Raw genomic sequence first — 22,132 nt, forward strand, 5'->3', positions numbered from 1 at the left:
GTCTAAAACCAAGGCTTATTTAGCTGTTGTTTGGCCAACCAGTCAGTTAGACACTCATCTCCAGAATCCCTCCTATATACTCAAATTCTGACAATCTTTGAGCATATTTGAGATGATGGATAGTATCTCTGCTGCAGTTTCAAAGGTCATGCCACTTTGTTACCTGAAATTGTGATTTTTATGGTGGTTTTAAATTTTTTAAAAAAGCATTCAGAGCTTCAATTGCTCAACTCAACTTCCAATTCACAATAGCAAATGAAGAAAGCAGCTGTTCTAGTTACTTCATGTACAAGAACAGTGAGGCACTTCTGAAACAAACTGATTGAAGCAAATAATGTAACCATCTTCTTATACTACAGGGTGCTTACATAAATCATCTCATCTGCAAATTGCTTATCACTTTTTTCACAGTCCTGCCCTTCTTCTGTGCAATCTTGCACAATATCCTGTTGCTGGTAGTCTCTGCAGTTCACAAAGGGTAACAGATTACCATTTGGGCTACCCTTAGCTTTGCCATTAAGTAAGTTGCCTGCTGCATTTTCCATCTCCTCGATTGTCATATCGCAAGCATCTGCAATTTCATGGGCTGTTGCAGCAACAAATTTTGGGTCTTGTGCATATCGACCAAGTCCTTCCGAGATCAGGACCTTTTTAAGCAGATAGAAAATAAACATTACCACAAAAGGCTAAAAATTGGTCATAATATGTATATATAATATTGTCTGACATTTTGAACGCTGTGATCTCATGCATGGATGCTCATGAAGAGATAAGCATGTACTGCAAAGTCCAGCAAGGTGCTACACAAAAGAATGATTTAATGGCCTTCCTCCACTATTTGCTGCGTAATATTTTCTTAAACAGCTGGAGATAATTTGCACTTTTATATATTCCCAGAGCACCATTCAGAAAAAGTCTGAGTAATGTCTGTACTTACTGGCCTGAATTTAACGCTAGTGGTGAAATCCAGTTTGAATGCTCCAGCAATTTTGGAAACCCTGAAGCAATTAAATGACTATAATTAATTAATATTATTGTAATGGCCTGGCACTGTGGACTTCGTTCCCTGTAGGAATGAAGATTCCACCTCCAAGATCTATGAGGAAGATAACACAGCGAGATTGGAGCAGTGTCTCCCAGGCACAGTGACCACTGACGTTCAGCTGTCTTGGACGACCAGCCAAACAGGAGGCCCTAGAGGATTCATCATGGCTGGTCAGAAAGTTCCTGACAGCCTGAGATGGGGTGAGTAGAGGTGGGGAGAAGGAGTTGGTGAATGATGATTGGTGAAAAACAGGATTTTGCAGTGGTCAATGTCACAGTGTACCCGATCAGGAAGGCCATATGCACAAACTGGTTCTCACCCTAAATAACTTCTCCTTTCAATCCTCTCACTTCTTACAAACTAGAGGGGTGGCTATGGCTACCTGCATGGGTTCCAACTATGTTGGATACATGTAATAGTCCAGCTTTCACAGCTACAATGGCACCATCCCCTACATTTTCTTCCGCTACATCAATGATCACATCGATGTGGCCTTGTGCTCCCATGAGGAGCTTGAACAGTTCATCTACAACCAACACCTTCTGCCCAGACCTCAAATGCATCTGGACCATCTTAAACTTCCCTCCCCTTTCTGGACCTCTCTCGTCTCCAGCGACTGACTTAACACTGACATCTACTTCAAATCCTAAGTCAACAATCTGCCTAAGTCAACAATCAGAGAAGAACCTTAAGGATTTTTAAAAAAAACATCTGTACAATGAAAGGGGAGTGGCCGGTTCTCTCAGTTCAGTTTCCATCTGGGGCCTTAGAAAAACAGCTGCTGGGAAAAGAAGTTCCATACTGTTTCTCTCTCTGACATCTCTCTTGTAAGAACCTGTGTTTGAATTTATCTTTTTGCCAAGGGGTGTGTTTATGGGGAAATTGTAGGAAATTCAAACAGTATCATTACGCTGAGATAGAGTGCTTGGGTTTTTGGATAGATTAAGTTATTCCATATTCTGTTCTCTTTTGTTAGAGTTTCATTCGGTAGTCTGTAAATAAATTCTGTTTGTTTGAAACTGAGTTGTTTGATTAGTTGCATCACTCCTGGAATATCCACCTTAAATTTGCTGAAAACAATTAGAAAAGTTAAGATCTGGGCTACCTTCTTGAACTGTTTTGAGGGAGTCTGGCCTGGTCCATAACATCCCCCTCCCACTCCCCCGATGACATGTCCATTCTGGGCCTCCTCCACTGCTTAAAGAAGGCCACCCACAAACTGGAGGAGGAACACCTCATCTTCTGCCTCGAGTGTATACAACCACATGACCATTTCCAAATCTCCCCTCCCCCACCCAATCCCACATCCACCCCTCCGACTTGGCTCACCGGTGTGACCTGATGTACCTATCCATCTTCCTTCCCATATCCCACCAACCTATCACAATCACCTCCTACCTTCGCCCATCTATCGTTATCCCACCTACCTCTCCCTTAGTCCCACCCCCCATTTATTTCTCAGCACCCTTCCCCCTCCCCAGTCTTGATGAAGGGTTATGCCTGAAATGACGTTTCTCTTGCTCCTCAGATGCTGTCTGACCTGCTGTGTTTTTCCAGCATCACACTTCCTTGACTCTGACTTCTCCAGCATCTGCAATTCCATCTTCTAGTTGCACCTGTCGGCTTTTATTGGGTAGTCTCCCTGTGGCAAAGTGCCCCTGCATTGCTGATAGAATAGTGAGGTGAGGCCTTAAATAGCAACTTAAGAGTCTCAATTGAACTCCAGGTGGGAAGGATGCATTCATCTTCCTTTGCCCTTATGTAATGGCAATGGACACTCTTCCTTCACCTTTCCTTTTGATTCTGTGCCCATATACCCCAATGTCTGCTATTCTATTTCAGTTGGTTGGATTAGTTTCACTTACTGTCTGGGCATAATATGTACAATTTGTTGCTAATATACTAAAGCACAGGTTTAGCTCAGTGAATTTGTTAATTTGACAAATTATTTGAAATATAAAAATCATTCAAGTAATGCATGAAATAGACAATTCTGATGATGGGAGTGACTGGCCTAAAGGAATCGTATAGGTAAATGGGAATCTAAGTTAGGTGATGGGCATCTTGCTCCCTGGTTTATTTAACTATTTGTTGGATGGTGACTGTACCTGTAGTGTGTGGGGTGGATTGGCTCAATTGCAGCCTGGAGTCTCTTGACCAGGTTAAAGAGTATGAACGTTCCACCTGCTTTATGTTTAGGAGTGGCAATACATCCAAGCTTTTAAAAGTAACATGATGAAGGTTCAAATATACTATTATATATGATCCTCTCTCACTAGTATCCTCACATTCGGATGAGGAAGGACACCGCTTCGACTGAGATAACACATCCATCCTAGGACAAGTCAAACAAAGACATGCACGAGAATTCCTTGAAGCATGACATTCCAACCGGAAAAATATCAACAAACACATTGGGTTTGACCCCATCTCCCATCCCATGAGAAAAGGAACAGGAAGTGACATCACCAACCCAAAGAAACCCAAACATATAAATAGAAAGCAGGAATTTTCAGCAGTGCTTCGCCTGAGGCCCACAGATGTTACCTAGTAGGGTGATAAAACATCTGGAAATGAACCTTCCAGCTCAGCGAGCAAACCTACATCCAAAATATTATTATGCTTATATGTGAACTTTGGTTCTAAAGTGGAGGAATGAAGTATAGTCTGAAAGCAAAAAATGCTGGAAATCATAGCAGGTCAGGCAGCATCCATGAGAGAGAACAAGCTAATATTTCGAGTCCAGCTGTCTGAGCTCTGAGGAAGAGTCATCCAGACTTGAAACATTAGCTTGCTGTCTCTCCATGGATTTTGTGATTTCCAGCATGTTTTGTTTTCAGCAGATCCCAGCAAGTGCAGTAACTTGCTCCTATGTAGCTCTAAGTTTGATTTGTATTTAGATATTTGGTATGTTGAGTAGGGAAGCCCTTTTTGTTGTTTCATTATAGATTTGTTCTGTTAATAGTTTAAGGGTGTCTGTAGATTTGGTTTGTTTACAGGCATTTAAATTATGGCTTTCAGTCTTTGAGGAGAAGAATTCAGTGGATTAGGACAAAAAAAACTTTGTTGCCTGGTAACAAGAGACAATGTAAAAAAAGTCAGGTTGTTTGGAGGTTGAAGAAGAGGTCCTTAACTGCACAGGTGTTGTACATTTGGCAGTCTTCAAAACAGGACAGAATGGGGAGGATGTTCTGGTTGTTTCTGAGAAAACTCCATAAACAGAAAGCTATTCAGGCCATCATAGAAAAATGGATTGGTATAGTACTTGGGATGTCAAATATTTTGAATGGAGTAGAAAATACAAATAACGAATTTTGGGCATGTGAGAATTTAAATATTGTAGTCTTGAATACCATAGCATTAAGCCACTTCAACAGAACTTTCTGTGAGATGAATCATGCAGTCATTGACAAGCTGTTGTTTAAGATACTGGCTGATCAACTGAACTGCAACAGCTCTGGTGTGACTGGTACATGATACAAATTATAAATGGTTCAGAGTTGCAGCTATACCAGTTGTTTTAAGGAAGAAATCTGAACTGGGTTCCTGTACTCTGTACAATGGTTCTCCTGACCTAAAAAAAACAGTCAAATGTTCTGTTTTTCACTCGTCACTTCAGTGCATTACATGCAAATAGGAAAACATTTAAAAAGGTTAAAGTTTCAGAAAAAATTCAGAGTATTCCAAAATCACATACAATATTCTGAGGTAGACTTTATTTCAGGTGATCTGGTTTATTATTAAGAGAGATGAGCATAGATAAGAGAAAGGTCCAGGAAAATATTTTTTGAAAGATACAATGGGAAATCAATAGTTGTACAAAATGAGAAGGAAATGATGAAAGCTCATTTCTCACAGGTGCCGGTGATGAATAACACCATCAGGTATTGAAAAATGATAGCTGCTGAAGAGGTACCTTACGCATTGTATACACATATTCTCTAAGCTAGAGATAGAAGAACGCTAGATGATAGATCAGTGACTCGATGCTGGTAGGGATATTGATCATGATGATAAGTAAAGGATTATCCTTATTCAGAGGAAAATACCCTAAGTATGTTCCTAAGTGATGTACTGTCAAGTGCCAAATTACAGGAGGGATGCCACAGTAGTGAGATGGGAAGGAAAATCCACTGGAAAATATAAAATTTAGCTGAATATCAAGCATGATGTACAATGACTGAGGGCCATGGATTGGCAGAATAGTGTATCAGAACAGAAAATAAAGCATTGCTTGATTTCCAATAATTGTCATGTTTGAGAAAATGCTCAGGTATGGAATAGAATATAATAGAATCGAATTGAATCAAATTCCTAAAGTTTGGAAACAGGTCCTTCGGCCCAACAAGTCCACACCGACCCTCTGAAGAGTAACCCACGCAAACCCATCCCTTCTATGCTATATTTACCCCTGACTAATGCATCTAACCTACACATCCCTGAATGCTATGGGCAATTTAGCATGGCCAATCAACCTAACTTGCACACTTTTGGTCTGTGGAAGGAAACTGGAGCATCCGGAGGAAACCCCATGCAGACAAGGGGAGAATATGCAAACTCCACACAGTCCCCTGAGGCTGCAATCAATCCCAGGACCCTGGTGCTATAAGAGATCAGTGCTAACCACTGAGTAACCAGGTATGGTCGAGAAGACTTCAGATCTAATACACAGGGAATCAGAAGTTGTAACCCAGGAGAGTAGACATTTGCAGTCCTACTAGATAACACAATAAAATCCTTTTTGAATCAGTGGGGTTGAATATAGCTTAGAAGATAAAGGTCAGAGTGCATTCCCACACACTCAGAAAGGTCCTTTGAATTTTTCTTGATGATAAATGTTGATAGGTGTAGAAGATGCTTCTACAATCTCTGAAAGATGGTCCAGATATAAATAGAAAACTTTCATAATGTAAATAAGCATATGTATATTTTGAATTATACTTTCAGATTATGATACTCACAGATCAAAGATGCACTTGATCCTGTGAATCTGACACTGAACACTAAAGTAGACAAACCAATCATGGTCTAACATTCTGGCTATAGCTATGCTTTTTGGTCATGGATAGGTAGAGCCTATGTGCACTTGGTAAGGGCATCTGTGCGTACAAGAACATATTCAGTCTTGTTACTACTGGGGTTAAGGAATGTAAAATATATTGCAGTGTCTTCTAAAAGTCATTTGGTAACCACAGATTCCATCCTGGAGAAGTCACTTTCCTGTTTTGACTAAAGTACACCTCTCTCAATTGTGATAGTAGTCATGAATTGCAGCTATCCTGGTTTGACAATCAAGATAACCACAACAAGTGGGATAAGACAGTATCTAGTCTTGCAAGTGCCTCCTTGAATGTTGAGCTGAAGATTAACATGTCATATAGATTTACAAGGAGGTACTGGAAGTTAAGGTAGCCAAGAGATTTATTCATTACGTGCATGAAGATGGCACAGGCATTACAAAGCCCAAACAGCATTTTTGTGTATTTTTAATGTCCCCTGGTATGTATTTGTAATGCTGTTTTCTCAATGTCTTGTTCAGCACGGGGTAGCTGGATATAAGCATGGGCAAAATTGAGATGGAAGAAATACTTTGCACCTTTGTGTTCTTGCAATACCTTTATTCCTGATGAAGGGCTTATGCTCGAAACGTCGAATTCTCTATTCCTGAGATGCTGCCTAACCTGCTGTGCTTTGACCAGCAACACATTTGCAGCTGTGATCTCCAGCATCTGCAGACCTCATTTTTTCCTCAATCCTAAGTAAAGTGTAAGTATCCTTTTGAGACTAATCAATACTGATCCTCAGATTTCCATCTTTGTTTCTCATGAGGATGATACAGGACACAAACAAACTTGCTGACTCTCAGATGACACCTTGCATGAAAGACTTTTGGAGGTAATGCTGGACTCAATCCAGTGATGGGGTAGGATCCAACAGTAAGGAATCTTTACTGGACAGACATCTTTAGTCAAATACTGAATGTGATAATCATCTTTATAAAAGTCTTCCTGTACTTGGTGAGAGTAGAAACAAGCATCTCTGCGTCCCCTTCAACTTTCCGATGTCCATCTTTGAAATGAAGTTAGAGATGTCTCCTTTCGTCAGTCCACTATCAACAACAGTCGCAGGTTTATGGATCGGTATGGGCCTCCTTGTTTGGAGGCAAACATCTTAATTGCTGAAATTAGCAAGCTGTTTGGGGAACCTATTCTATGTAGCAACTCCATGGAGCACAGAGTCTTGCTTCAACTCAGTGATCACGGTGACCTCCAGGGTTACAAAGTGGGAGCTCTGCTACATGGTCAACAATGGCCTCTAGCACATCTTCCCCCCACTTCCTGCACCTCTGCCCTTGAAACTTAACCCTCCAAACTCAAAAAGGATAGAACCACCCCCCCAAGTCCTCAACTTCCAACACACCTAATCCTCAGTCATTTCTGCCATCTACCATCAGACCCCACCACCAGAGATATATTTCCGTCCACATGGCTATCACCATTCCGCAGACACTATCCCTCCCGCATCTCCCTCATTAGGTCCATACCTCCCACCAACCCACCCTGAACTCCCGGCAGCTTCCCTTGTCGCTGAAAGAAGTGTAAAATCTGCACTGACACCTCCCTCATCTCTGACCAAGGCCCCAAAAGATCCTTCTACATCCAGCAGAGATTTTCCTGCACATCCAAACACCTCATTTACTGTGTCCGTTGTTCTCGATGTGGTCTCCTCTACACTGAGGAGACAGGACTCCAAATGGTGGAATGTTTCAGAGAACACCTCTGGGACACACACCAAACAGCCCCATGCCCCATGGCCGATTACTTCAACTCCCCCTCCCACTTCACCAAGGACATGCTAGTCCTGGGCCTCCTCCATTGCCAAATGCAAGCCATCTGATGCCTGGAGGACAAACACCTCATCTTCCACCTTGGGGGACCCTCCAACCACAAGGCATCAATGTCAATTTCACCAGTTTCCTCAACTCACCTGCCCCCACCTCATCCCAGATCTGACTGTCCAACTTGGCACCACCCTCTTGAACTGTCCTACCTGTCCACCTTCCTTCCCACCTATCTGCCCCACCTTCCCCTCCAATCTACCACCATCACCCCCCACCTACATCTACCTATTGCCTTCCCAACTACCTTCCCCCCCGGCCCACCCACACTCTCCAATTTATCTGTCAGCAGCAACCGCTCCCTCCCCCCCTCAAATTCCAGGTAAAGAGCTTATGCCCATAACATCGATTCTTTTGCTCTTCGGATACTGCCTGACTTGCTGTGCTTTTCCAGCACCACATTTTTCTGCTCTGCTACTTGACATGCAATGCCATAGCAAGGTCTGATGTTGACTATTTGGAGACAGCTGGCATGAGCCTTTAAGAATAATGATGATGTGAACCAGTGGAGCAAGGTCAAAGATCGGGCTGTGTCTGATAATCTAATTATATGCCACATTTTGACCACTCATTTAGCCTATCAGTCTTCCTTTGCAGATTTTTTATGTCCTCATTACAACATGTATTTGTATCATCAGCAAATTTAATGCCCACCCCTCCAAGTGATTAATACAGGAAACAAATAATTTGAGACCCTCGGACTGACCCTTGTGGCACTACACTAGTTACATCTTTCCAACCTTAAAAGACTGATTAATCTTGACTCTTCAATATGTGTGTTTACAATCCTCAGTCTGTGATAATACATTATCCCCAAGACTATCTTCTTCAATAACATTTAATGTTGTAACTTATCAAATGCCTTCTGGAAAATCAAATACACTACATCATCTATTTTGCTCATTATGTCCTCAAAGTACTCTAGAAAATTTGTGAAACATGATTTTCCTTTCAAAAATTACGATGACTCTGTTGAATTGCATTAAGCTTTTCTTAAACATGCTGCTACTTTTCCTTGATAATGGACTCTAGTACTTTCTCAATATTGTGTTGAAATCTGTTCCACCTGCCTCTTCCCTGGCTGCAGCCCTGTTTCATCTCTGATGGTTGCCCCTTTTCCTGGTCTTAGGGTCCTATCTTTCTCATGATCTGGACAAATGTGATCCTATGGTTAAAGAAAGATTATTGAGGTCTATCACTGTTAATCCTCCTCACCTCTATCTAGATATTCCCATTCTTCACTGATTCTGCTCGGCAGTTTTTCAGTATCCTGTGCCTGATCATTTGGATGGAGAATGATGTAATTGAACAAATTTATGAACCTCAGGTACATGGAATCCAGATCCTCACCTTTTGCTTGCTTGCACTCATAAAATTTCTGTTGTAACAGTGTCAGGCTACGCTGTGCCCAACAACACTTGTGTGCAGAGAGTCTTTGGCTACAGATTTGTTTGAACACCTGTATCTCTTTCCCATATTCCCTGCAAGGGTTTTCTGATTAAATGTTCCATCATGAAGATGGCATGCCCACTTACATTGAGGCCCCTGGTCGCTGGAAACAGCAGTGTCCTTAATCCAGTCTTCAATCACTAAATTGTCAGTCGACCTTGAATCTGTCCACCATCCTAATTTTCAGTAAGTAGAATATCTGACCAGGCATACTACTTCCTTCCTTTCTAATATCAAGGGAATGCACAAGGGAAGGCTCTGTCTGGGCCTGGCCTAAAGGTCCAAGTGCCTCCACCAATACCTAAGCTTCCAATGATCTGCGAACAGCTTCAGCTTCCCTCTGAGATATTGCCAGTTTCTAGTCCTACATCTTGGCTAGGTACCAATCAACCTTTGCCTGCCTGTGTTTAATGCCTGGGCTGTGGAATCCTGCTGATTACACCAGAAATTTAACATGAATTTGAACACAGCTGAAAGATTATGAAGCATTATGATATTATGAATTATGATTCTTTATTCCACTGTACTCAGGTCATCAGAAACTACAAAGGGATATTAACAATAAACAAATAATTATTTACATTAGGTACATGGAATGATCATGTTGTCTGTATTAGGCTGAGGAATTCCTTTGTTTGCCCTCTCTTCCTATTAGCCCTCTCCCCACCAAAGACATCCTATTTTCTAGTGAGAGCTCCAATTTCTCCAGTTGTCCTCTCTCACTGACACCACTTGCTGCTGAAGGTTCCATTGCATTCCAATGCTAAAATGGAGCAGCTATAAAATCTGCTTGGACAATTGAACTGACTGGGCCCACAGACAAGATCTCATGACTGATGTCTTAAAACTAGACATGGTCAAACAAAACATTTAAATATGAACTATAAGTTGTTTTATGGTGAATCCAAGTCAATAAAACTGATTATTTAGAGTGATTTCGTTCAACAAAATTTAAATGTAGCTAGTATCATAGTATTTCCTGTGGGAGAAAGTGGGAAACGTTGTTCCTTGGCATGGTAAGCTGAGAAAATGAGAGAAGTAAGAAGTACTCTGATGAAACCTTTGCACATGTTGAGATGGTTAATGTATAATCTCTAAGAATATATTTTTGATATCAAGGAGATGTTGAAGAAACCATAACTATTGAATAAGTGAAAGTGAGTACTGCAAATGCTGGAGATTAAAATCAAGAGTGTGATAGTGGAAAAGCACAGCAGGTCGGGCAGCATCCGAGAATCAGGAATGGGCTGATGAAGGGCTTTTGCCCGAAACGTTGATTTTACTGCTCCTCGGATGCTGCCCGAACTGCTGTGCTCTTCCAGCACCACTAATCCAGAATTTTGCCTGAAACATCAATTTTCCTGCTCCTCAGATGCTGTCTGACCTGCTTTTCCAGTACCACACTCATAATTATTGAACTTTAAATAGATAACTTCTCTGAGATAATATGCACTCAAAGAAATGTTACAATGAAGAAAACATTAAAATCAATATTTTGAGTTTGAAACGAATACTAGAGAAAGAAAACTCCAAACTCAAATCAGTAAATAGTTCCACCATGGTCAGGATTTGGCACACTCACTGCTGCAGTCTGGGTTTGATTCTAGATCAGGGAATGACTGTTTAACTCTCCAGGTCAGAATGTCCATATAAAGCATACCAGAATTTCAAAAGAGTTGGGGAATTTCAAAAATTTCAAAAGAGATGAATATTGTGGCTATCTGTAAGGAGAAGACGCTGGGGATGCTGAAAGGTCTGAAGGTGGACAAATCACTCGGATCATATCAACTACACCTGAGTGTTCTGGAGGAGAAAGCTGTGGAGATTGTAGAGGCATTGTTGGTAATCATTCAGGAAACAACTGGAATCAGGGAGGGTCCCAGAGGACAGGAAAATGGTTAATGTATCACACTTTTTAAGAAGGGAGTGAGATAGATCACCAAAAATTGTAGGTCGGATACCCTGACCTCGATTGTTGGTAAGATTTTAAGAGTCCTATGAAGGACCAGAGTGTGGAGTACTTAAAAATACATGGCTGAGTCAGCATGCCTTCATGAGTGGAGATAATGTCCAATAAATCTGTTAGAACTCTTTGAGGAGGTAATGAGCAAGTTAGACAAAGGAGAGCCATTGGACCCAATTTATTTGAATTTCCAGAAGCTTTTTGACACAGGAGGCTGATAAATAAGATAAGAGCCCATGGTGTTAGGGGTAAGTTACTAGCATGGATAGAGGATTGGCAGAAGGCAGTGTGTGGAAGCAAAGGGATCTTTTCCAGGATGATAGCTGGTGATGAGTGGAGTTTCATAGGAATCAGTTTTGGGGTCACAACTATTCTTTTTTACATTAATGACCTGGACAAAGGAACTGAGGGAATTGCTGCTAAATTTGCAGATGACACAAAGTTATGTTGAGGGACAGGTGACGTTGAGAAGGTGGGGAAGGATTGCAGAAGGACTTGGACAGGATAGGAGAGTGGAATAAAATGTGGGAGAGTTAGGTTATGCACTTTGTTCGGAAAAATAAGGTGTGAACTATTTTCTAAATGGGGAAAGGCTTCAGAAATCTGAAGCACAAAGGGGTATGGCTATTTATGCTCCTATGTCTGATGGTCTTATGATACAAACCACTAACTGTCTTATTTGTTTTTTCAAAATGAAAACTTTTAGTAAGGTGGGAATCCTAGGAGCTGCATGCCTTGTGATATAAGTCTTGGTTTGTAAGATTTGTTTCTCCCTCTTCAGTAGCTTCTTTTTATCTTGTCTGAATGTTTGTACTTGTCAATTTTATGTTTTTTAAGAAAGAAGAGGATCTGTTGCTGTTGAAAATAATATCAGTTGAATGTATATATTTGCTATATGCTTTATTTTTGAAGGCAGTTGATACTAACTGGGGAAAGTGCAGCTGTCGTGTCCCTACCTCTAAGCTACAAGGCTCAAGTCCTGCCTGCCCTGGAGGTGCAATAACATACCCAAATAGGTTAATTTTAAAGAATAAGGACTAGATTTCACCTGGGAGAGGCTGCTCAGTGGAAGCAAAAATGTAATTTGTACTTACGCTGTACAGAGTATAATGAACCTATGTGGAAGACAGACAGGCTCCTATTTATTCTGTTGCCAGATGCATTTTTACCAGATTAACATCTTCCTCCCTGAGGAACTGTATTTTCTCATTCCCACCTCCACCATTAACTCCTCTGCTTTCAGGAAATACCTTTCAGTTCCCTGCTGAATGTAGAGGTACTTGGCAGTATAAAGAGGCTGGCAGGAGTGAGGCACATGTTCAGCCTTGCACTATTATCATGTAAAGAGCTGGAGACAACAAATTTACATGCTAATCTTCAATGGAATCAACATAATCTGATTGCAAATTGAAATCCCCCACACTCAAAAACTAGGCTAAAGCCAACTTTTCACACAGCATCTTTGCAAATTAGATTCACACACCTTGGAAACAGGCTCTCAGCCCAACTTGTCCATGCTGACCAGCCCTCCTAAGCTGAACTAGTCCCATTTGTTTATGATGGCCCATATCACTCTAAACTTACCTACGCACCTGTCCAAATGTCTTTTAAATGTTGTAATTGTACCCACCTCGACCTCATTGTCTGGCAGCTTGTTCCAATACGCACCGCCCCCTGTGTGAATAGGTTGCCCTTTAAGTCCCTTTTAAATCTTTCGCTTCTCATCTTAACCTATGCCCTCAAGGTTTAGACTCCCCATTCCCTGGGAAAAAGACCTTGACTATGCCCTTCATGATTTTATAAATCTCTACGACGTCACCCCTCAACCTTCTACATTCCAGTGGAAAAAGGTCTGAGCCTATCCAGCCTTTCCTTTTAATACAAACCTTCCAATCTTATCTTTGTAAATCTTTTTTGCACTCTTTCCAGTTTAATAATGTCCTTCCTATAGCAGGGTGACCAGAATTTTTACATCATGCTCCAAATGTGACCGTACCAATTTCTTGCACAGCCATAACATGATGTCCCAACTCCTGCACTCAATATTCTGACTGGTGCTAAATGTCTTTTTCACTACCTTGTCTACCTGTGACACCACTTTCAAGGAACTATGTACCAGCATCCTTATGGCTCCCTTAGTTCAAAAACATACTCTAGGGCTCTACCATGAATTGATAAATCCTGCCCTGGTTTGTCTTCCTAAAATGCAACATCTTGCATTTATCTGTATTAAACTCCATCCGCCATTTCATGGCCCACTAGCCAAGTTGATCAAGATCCCATTGTACTCTTTGCCTTCTTCACTGTCCACTGTACCACCAATTTTGGTGTCATCTGCAAACTTACTATATTCTTATCCAAATCGTCTATATAAATGACAAATGTCAGTGGACCCAGCACTGATCCTAGTGGCCCACTGCTGGTCACAGATCTGCAGTATAGAAAAACAACCCTCGACCACACCCTCTGTCTCATTTTGTCAAGCCAATTTTGTGTCCAATTGATTAGCTCTTCTGGATCTCATATGATCTAGCCTTACAAACTAGTCTACCATATGGTACCTTGTTGAAGGCCTTGCAAAAGTCCATGTAGATAATGTCTACTGCACTGCCTACATCTAGCTTCTTGGTCAACTCTTAACATGATTTCCCATGTACAAAGCCATACTGATTATCCCTAATCAGCCCTTACCTTTCAAATGCATGTAGATCCTTTCTCTCAGAATCCCCTCCATCAACTTACCCACCACTGACATTAGGCTCACTAGTCTGTGGTTCCCTGGCTTTTCCTTGTAGCCTTTCTTCAATTATTGCAAAACATTAGCTACTCTCCATTCTTCTGACATCTCACCATGGCTATCAATAATACCTCTGCTAGGAGACCTGCAATTGGTTCCCTAGCTTTCCACAATGTTCTGGGATACACTTGAATGAGGTGCTGTGGATTTACGAACCTTTGGTTCAGAGTCTCTATGCCTTACAAAAGGCCTAAGCAGTAATAAGCTAGTATTGCCCTGCATGACAATGTTAAGTAAGTTTTAGCATGTATTTAACCCACGCTACAAACTGTCACTCCCAGCAGACATCAAATGTAAACTTAAGTCACCTACATATACAAGAGAAATAATGAATGCAAAGCTGAAAGGTAGCCTCTCGAACATGGTAACAAATAGAAACAGTGAATAGTAATAATAAACTTACCGCCCCAACTAAACTACTAGCACTGCCATGAAAGTCCGTTCCGGTTTCCCTGAAAGGGTAAGGTACATTCAGAGAGACTGGCCTGGTTTTTTTGTTATTTCCAGTTGAGTTGTCAGAATTCCATGAGCTACAGTTTACTGATGGAAGGCTGCTGTTTAGTTTCTCGTAGGATTCAACGCCATCAAGAAATAATGTTGGAATACGATGTTGCAATCTCCTTCTACTACATGGAGTTGTTGGAGGGGTGGCGCACACTCTGGAAAATTGTGTTGGAGAATGGCTTCTCCTCAGCAGTGGATTTAGTCCTGCAACAGCCAATGCCTGTATGATGAAAATGAATACTCTTGAGACACATACAGATACAACAGGATCACTTTCTTTTGTTTTAAAAAGCATTTTCACCACTGTGTGAAACAATTAACTTTACAAAGTGCTATTCACATCAAATATCCTTTACTTTTACAAAATTAAAACGTTATATCAGACCATGGCCTCTGACCATAAGTAGAACATTTCACCACATTTGCAAAGCATGTTGGGATCATTGATAAAATTTTGTGCAATCTGCAGTTTGTGCTAAATTTTGCTAAAGTGCTGAATGTTGCAGAAGCAAGCTGGATAAACAGAGTATGACCATTAGCAAGTAAAACCACAAATTCAATAAAACCAGTGACTGCAGATTCAGCAGCCGGATACCTGTGTAAGGGATGACATTCTGTCTGAAGAACTGTTTATATAATTTTATCTGAAACTGTGTGCTTTACTGTGGTTAAGGGCATAAAGGGCTTTTGATCTCTTTAATCAGGGAGATGGCTTGGTCAAAACCCTGCGTTTAGCGTGACCTCATCTCCTAAAATCTTTCACTTGTGATTTGACTTGTTACTAAATCTGATTCTCGTGTAATTTTATCTACAACAGGTCAGTAATTGGCCGGGTTGGATTTGTACTACTTTATTGTCTGGGGCACATCTGGTCAATTTTCCATGTTGTCACTTCCATAATGTAACTGTGCTGGAACAGTTGGTCTAGGAATATGGCAAGTTCTAGAGCACAAGTCTTCAGTACTACTGCTGAAATGTTGTCAGAGCCCATATCCTTTGCAGTGCCCAGTACCTCCAACCATTTCTTGATATCAAGTGGAGTGAATTGAATTGGTCGAAGATTGGCAGTGTGATGCTGGCTACCATCCAGAGAAGACCGAGATAGATCATCCACTCAGCAGTTCTGGCCGATGATTGCTGCGAAGGCTTTGGCCTTACCTTTTGCACTGTTGTTCTAGGCTCTTTCAATTTTGAGGATGGGGATATTTGTGGAGTCGCCTCTTCCACTGAGTTGTCCATCACCATTCATGACTGGATGTGGCAGTGTAGTAGAGCTTAGAGCTGATCCGTTGGTTGTGGAATCACTTAATTCTGTCCATCACTTGCTGCTTATGTTGTCTGGCATAATGTCACCCTAAGTTGACACCTCATTTTTAGGTATGCTTGCAGGTACTCCTTGTATGACCTCCATTAAACCAGGGTTGATCTCCTGCCACGATGGTAATTGTTGAATGGGGAATATGCTGGACTCTGAGGTTGTAGATCGTGTTGGAGTACAATACTGCTGCTGTTGATGCCCCACAGTGCCTCATGGATGCCCAGTCTTGAGTTGTTAGATCTGCTCAAAGTCTGTCCAATTTAGCACAATGTTAGTGCCATATAACATGTTGGAAGGTATTCTCATTATGAAGGTGGGACCTCATCTCCACAAGGACTGTGTAATGATCATTCTTACTGACACTCTCTGGAATAGATGTATCTGCAGCAGGCAACTTGATGAGGAAGAGATCAAGTATGTTTTTCCCTCATTGGTTCCATCACCACACATGCTGCAGACCCAGTCAAGCAGCTATGTTCTTTAGGACCTGATCATAGAACAAAGAACAATACAGTGCAGAACAGGCCCTTTGGCCCTTGATGTTGCACCGACCCGTGAACTATTCTCAGCTCATCCCCATCATCATTCACGTGCTCATCCAAGGATTGTTTAAATCTCCATAATGTGGCTGAGTTAACTACATTGGCAGGTAGGGCATTCCACGCCCTTACCACTCTCTGAGTAAAGAGCTTGCCTCTGACATATGTATTAAATCTATCACCCTGCAATTTGTAGTTATGCCCCCTGTTACAAGCTGACGTCATCATCCTAGGAAAAAGACTTTCACGGTCTAGCCTATCTAATCCTCTGATAGTCTTGTATGTCTCTATCAAATCCCCTCTTAGCTTTCTTCTTTGCAATGAGAACAGACCCAAGTCTCTCAGCCTTTCCTCATAAGACCTTCCCTCCAGACCAGGCAACATCCTCGTAAATCTCCTCTGCACCTTTTCCAATGCTTCCACGTCCTTCCCAAAATATGGCGACCAGAACGGTACACAATATTCCAAGTGTGGCCGCACTAACCTTTTTAATAGTTGCAGCATAATATTGCGGCTCTGGAACTCAATCCTCTACTTATAAAACCTAACACACTGGATGCCTTCTTAACAGTAGCTCAATCAGCAGTGCTGCTGCCAAGCCAATCTTGGTGGTGTGTTTTGAAATCCCCATCCTTGCCACCATCAGTACTTTCTCCAAAGTGGTGTCCATCTTGGAGGAGTTACTGATTCATCAAGAGGGAGGATGGTACATGGTAACCATCAGGAGGTTTCCTTGTCTGTGCTTAACCCAGTGCTATGAGGCTTCATGAGGTCTGAAGTCAATGCTGAGGAGACTCAGGACAACTGGGAGATCAATACCTCTGCTGGGTCTGCCCTGCTGGTGGGACCAGGATTTATTCAGGGATGCTGATGATGGTGTCTGGGACACTGCCTTTGAGGTATGATTCCATGAGTATGACTATGTCAGGCTGTTGCTTGACTATTCTGTGAGACAGCTCTCCTAAGTTTGGCACTAGCCATCAGTTATTAGTAAGGAGGACTTGGCAGGGTCAACAGGAGGTTGTCACTGCTGTTGTTTCCAGTGTTTAGCCTGATACCAGGTGGTCCATCTGGTTTCTTTGTTAAGACTTCTCAGCAATTGTTACAACTGAGTAGCTGGCAAGGCCATTTCAGAGGGTGGTTGAGAGTCAAACACATTGCTGTGGCTCTCGAGTCACATGTGGCCAGACTATGTGAGGATGGCACTTTTTCCTCCTTGAAGGATATTAGTGAACCCGATGAGTTTTTTCCAACAATTGACAATGGCATAATGTCATAAATAGATATTTAGTTCCAGATATTTTTATTAAATTTGAATTCCACCATTTGCCATAGTGAGATTTGAACCCAGTTTCCTGGAATATTAACTAAGTTTCTGGGTTAATAGCCTTGTGCAAATATCAATAGGTCATGGCTCCCCAGTTGGGACTGTTTCCATGTCTCTGTCTTGCTCTTGCAGAAGAAGCAGCTACAGCTCCTGAAGGGGCTTCTAAATAGCCGAGGGTATATTGGGTAGTCAATTAGTGGAGGTGGAGGAGTAAAGGAGGTGGGACAAAAAATGTAGGCTCAATATAAACTGATTATGGAAACCATCTTTGTTGCTATTTCATGAAACCGTTGCAGCATTATTGCAGAACTGGGAGAGTAACAGTGCTGGAATGCAGGAAGGAGTGCCAATAATTTTGCTAATGCCAAATTGAAGGCTTTCTTTGAGACATTAATAAAGTTGAGGGAGGTGCTCTTATTAGTGGTAGGAGAAGGTTCCCAAACCAAGAAATTTGAGGTTGAAGTGGTAGAAGACATATTAAATGAATTTGGAGAAGTACAGAAAAAGGTTCAATGACCTTCACTCTGGTGAAGGAAGTGCTTGACAGACCTGTGGATTTTAAATCTCCAGCAGACACACCAAACTGGGAGTCTTGCATGTTGCTTTGGAACATGGGATAAAAGTATCAATTTAATTTGCACCTACTGACCTCTTGGCAAGGCTCAAAGCCATAGAGTTATTGAGGACATGTGAGCATGTGAGCAACTACTTCTCAAAATGCCATAGACGCCAAAAGTGCCTTATCTTTCCCTCCCAAAGGGTTTGGACAGTAAGCAAACTCTTCACCATACACACTGCAATGAAAGAGAGCACTGGAGATGATAAGATGGTCAGGGATGGTGAGCTTGGCAGCCTTTGTGAAGGAAGTAAATGGAAATTGATCAAGAGAGATTCATCATAATATCAGGAGGTATGGAATGTAATGAAGTTCAGTACTGAAAATGCCTTTGTTTTCCAAGGATCATTCTCATGGTCGTACCTCCTGCAGGTTCAAACACCAAAACACAGAGAAATAAACACAAAGAGCAATTCTGATGTCTGCACCAGTTCAGGTATCTTTGCAAAAAGCCACATCCTCCACTAGCTCAGACACGATCAGGTAGGTAGGTTATCTTACTGGCAATGGGTAAGGTGGCACTGGGTGAATAGCAACCTGGACTGGTGGAGAATAAAGGAGTCATGATAGTTTGCAAGATAGTGACAGCACTCATCTATGAAGCTCTTGTGGTCACAAATTATTTGAAGATTAAGGGAGTAGAAGCCTGCACAAACCTACTGCTCAGATAACTGGAATTGCCTGTGTGTTTGCATGTCCAGGTTGCTCCCTCTTTGGTGGTATGGCCTATAGATGGTATGGCCTTAATGTATTTCCTGTTCCTTATTGTTCTCCTTTGCTCTCCTTATGCTTGGGGCTCTGCTTTGTCTGTGGAGAATGTTGTTCCTTATTGATATCAGATTCAAAATCTGAGAGCCGTGTGCTTATTATCTTCCATGTGTTCAGGTGGCTTCCCACTTGCACTGGAAATTTTTCCCTTTCTTCTTTTGCCACAATCATACCAGAACAGTGATTTTTGCACGAAGTGCAGTCAACACTCTCCATTTGCAATCTGCATAGACCTGATGTGCGAATTTCATGAATCTATTTGCCCAATTTCCCATGGGTGACCAGGACACTTTCTCTCTGCTGTGTTAATTCCATGAACAGGTGCAGAAAATAGTCATGGAGAGTAATAAAATGCTGGCTTTCATATCTAAAGGGTGAAATATAAAAATGCAGACGTAATGCTGCAATTGTACAAAACCCTGAATAGACCTAACTTAGAATACTGTGAGTACATCTAAGCACAACATCTTAGAAAGGATGTTGTGGCCTTGGATGGAGTTTAAAACAGGTTCACAAGGACTAGACTTAAGGAGTTAAATTATAAAGAGAGATTATACAAATCAGGCCTTTATTCTCCAGAATTTAGAAGATTAAAGGTTAATCTAATTGAGATCTTCATGATATTAACAGGGAAAAACAGGGTAGATAAATATAAACTATTTGAAATGGTTGAAAATTCTAGAACTGTGGGTACAGTCTAAGAATTAGGGCCAGGCCATTCAGGAAAGATGTTAGAAAGCACTTCTACATGCAAAGGGTTGTGGAACTCTCTTCCTCAAATGGTGGTCAATGCGAATTCAATTGTTAAATTTAAATCTGAGAGAGACAGTTTTTTTTATTCAGCAAGAGTATCAAAAAATATGGGCCCAAGGCATGCATATGGAGTTAAGCCAAATATCAGCCATGATTTTATTAAATGGTGGAGTGCGCTCAAGGGGCTGAGTGGTCTACTCCTGTATCTATGTTCCATGCATCTGACCCAACATGCAGGCCATATTTTCGCACCAATATCAGAGCATGCTCCTCAACAAGTTCAGCATGAGCTATTTAACTAACTTAATTGCACACATGATCAGATAGGACATGTTCTGAGGCCAGTTTTCCCTCAGCCTGATGAAACTAACTTTGTTATTTGCTTGCCATAGTTCCTATCATCAATGGGACCTAAAATCCATCCCTTCTTAACAAAGTGTCCAAAGTTGGGAAATACAAGTCTGGGAGAAAGGAAACAAAGGATGATTGTCCCTGATTGGAAAAGATGATAAGATCTGAAAAATAAGGACAAAAAGAATGGGAGCAGAAGCAGATCATACAGCTGATTGAGCTTCTTCCACCAGTTTCAATCAGCATCATTGCTGATCAGATCTTGATTTTAACCTCAATATTCAGTCTGTTCCCCAAACCCTTGACCTACCTATAATTCAACACTGAATAAAATTCACAGAAAATAGGAGCAACCTTCCTTTGCTGTTCATTATGATCATCCAATTCATTAGCATTACTGCTTTTCCAACATAGCCTTTGATCACTATAGTTCTCCTCCACCCATTCAGATGTCATACCCAACTCCTCCTTGAAACCATGCAATGTTGTGGCCTTGACTGCTTTCTGTGCTAATAAATTCCACAGACTCACCACTTTCTAGGTGAAGAAATTTCTCCTCATTTCAGTGATTTACCCTGTAACTTAGACTGTGACCCGTGATGTTGGACTCTCCTGCCATTGGGTATATCCTTTCTGCACCTACTCTGTCTAGTTCTGAGAGACTTTTACGGGTTTTTCTGATATCCTCTCTCATTCTTCTGAACTCCATTGAATACAATTCTAATGAATTCAATCTCTTATGATACATTAGTTCCACTATCCCAGAAACCAGTGGGATACACTCCCTCTATAGAAGGAACACCCTTCCTTTGAAAAAGAGGCCAAACTTACGCACAATACTCCAGGTGTAGTCTCACAAAGGCCTCATACAATTGCAGCATCCCTGCTCCTGTACTCAAACCATCTTGCTATCAAAGCCAACATACCATTTGCCTTCTTTGAAGTCTGCTGAACTTGCATGCTTACCTTCAGCGACTGGTGTATGATGACACTGAGGTCTCATTGTGCATTTCACTGTCTCAATTTATAACCCTTCAGATAACAATTTGCCTTCCTGCTTTTGCTACCAAAATGGATAACCTCTCATCTAACCACATTATGCTACATCTGTAATGCATCTGCCCACCTCCTAAGATACTTTTGGGGCCTGAAGTTTCAATAATCTGTAAAACTGTTTCAAACAGGTAACTATGAAGGAATAGTTTTTTCTGGAATCACTTGAATGTAATGAAAATACAGACACATTGCACTGCAGATGATTGGGCCTTCAGGGATATAGCATAGTTCACTGCTTCAAAGATCTTTGGCCCAGCCTCGCATATGTATCAAGATTGGTCCAATGGAACCAATGAGGTATCCAGAACATACTGGAGGAGAAACATTGCCTCTGTTGACCTCATTGGCTTGAATTTTACAATCTGGGTCAGAATCCCTATTTCTGATTCAGATCAGACAAAAAATTGGCCATTTATCTTTTCAGGACATTGCCAGCTAAATGTCTGAGGCAAGAAACTACATGAGTGAAGCAATGTAGGCAGTAGCAAAGTGGATCATCATAGAAACCATTCCCCCTTTTACGACAATAGCTATATTCCATGTTTAAAGGTCCCAAATCCACTTTGACAGCTACTGAGAGAAAGTAAATGTGTAAGGTAAATGAGGGGTTATGTTGGCAGATGGTTTGGGGCAGCAGGGTATCAAATGGGTGAGGGATACATGTCCCTGGCATGTCAAGTGATTACAGATGCTAGTTGGCGGGGTGTTACATGTGTGAAGGAATATAGGTGATAGGTGAATGAGTGGG

At 41.5% G+C, this 22,132-nt stretch overlaps 1 protein-coding gene across 1 annotated transcript in view; it reads right to left on the reverse strand.

Annotated features, from left to right (window-relative positions):
* Positions 1-347: 347 nt before the first annotated feature.
* The window catches only part of cacna1c (calcium channel, voltage-dependent, L type, alpha 1C subunit), a 1,009,638-nt gene continuing 987,853 nt past the window's right edge, over positions 348-22,132 (reverse strand). Inside the window, exons 47-48 of the mRNA XM_060839877.1 lie at positions 14,556-14,876; positions 348-647 (exon numbers count right to left, since the gene is read on the reverse strand). Of these exons, the coding sequence (XP_060695860.1) occupies positions 354-647; positions 14,556-14,876 (615 nt within the window). The 3' untranslated portion in view covers positions 348-353. The remainder of the gene's footprint in view (positions 648-14,555; positions 14,877-22,132) is intronic.

This window comes from Hemiscyllium ocellatum, chromosome 19 (genome assembly GCF_020745735.1).
Source record: "Hemiscyllium ocellatum isolate sHemOce1 chromosome 19, sHemOce1.pat.X.cur, whole genome shotgun sequence".
Taxonomy (NCBI): Eukaryota; Metazoa; Chordata; class Chondrichthyes; order Orectolobiformes; family Hemiscylliidae; genus Hemiscyllium; species Hemiscyllium ocellatum.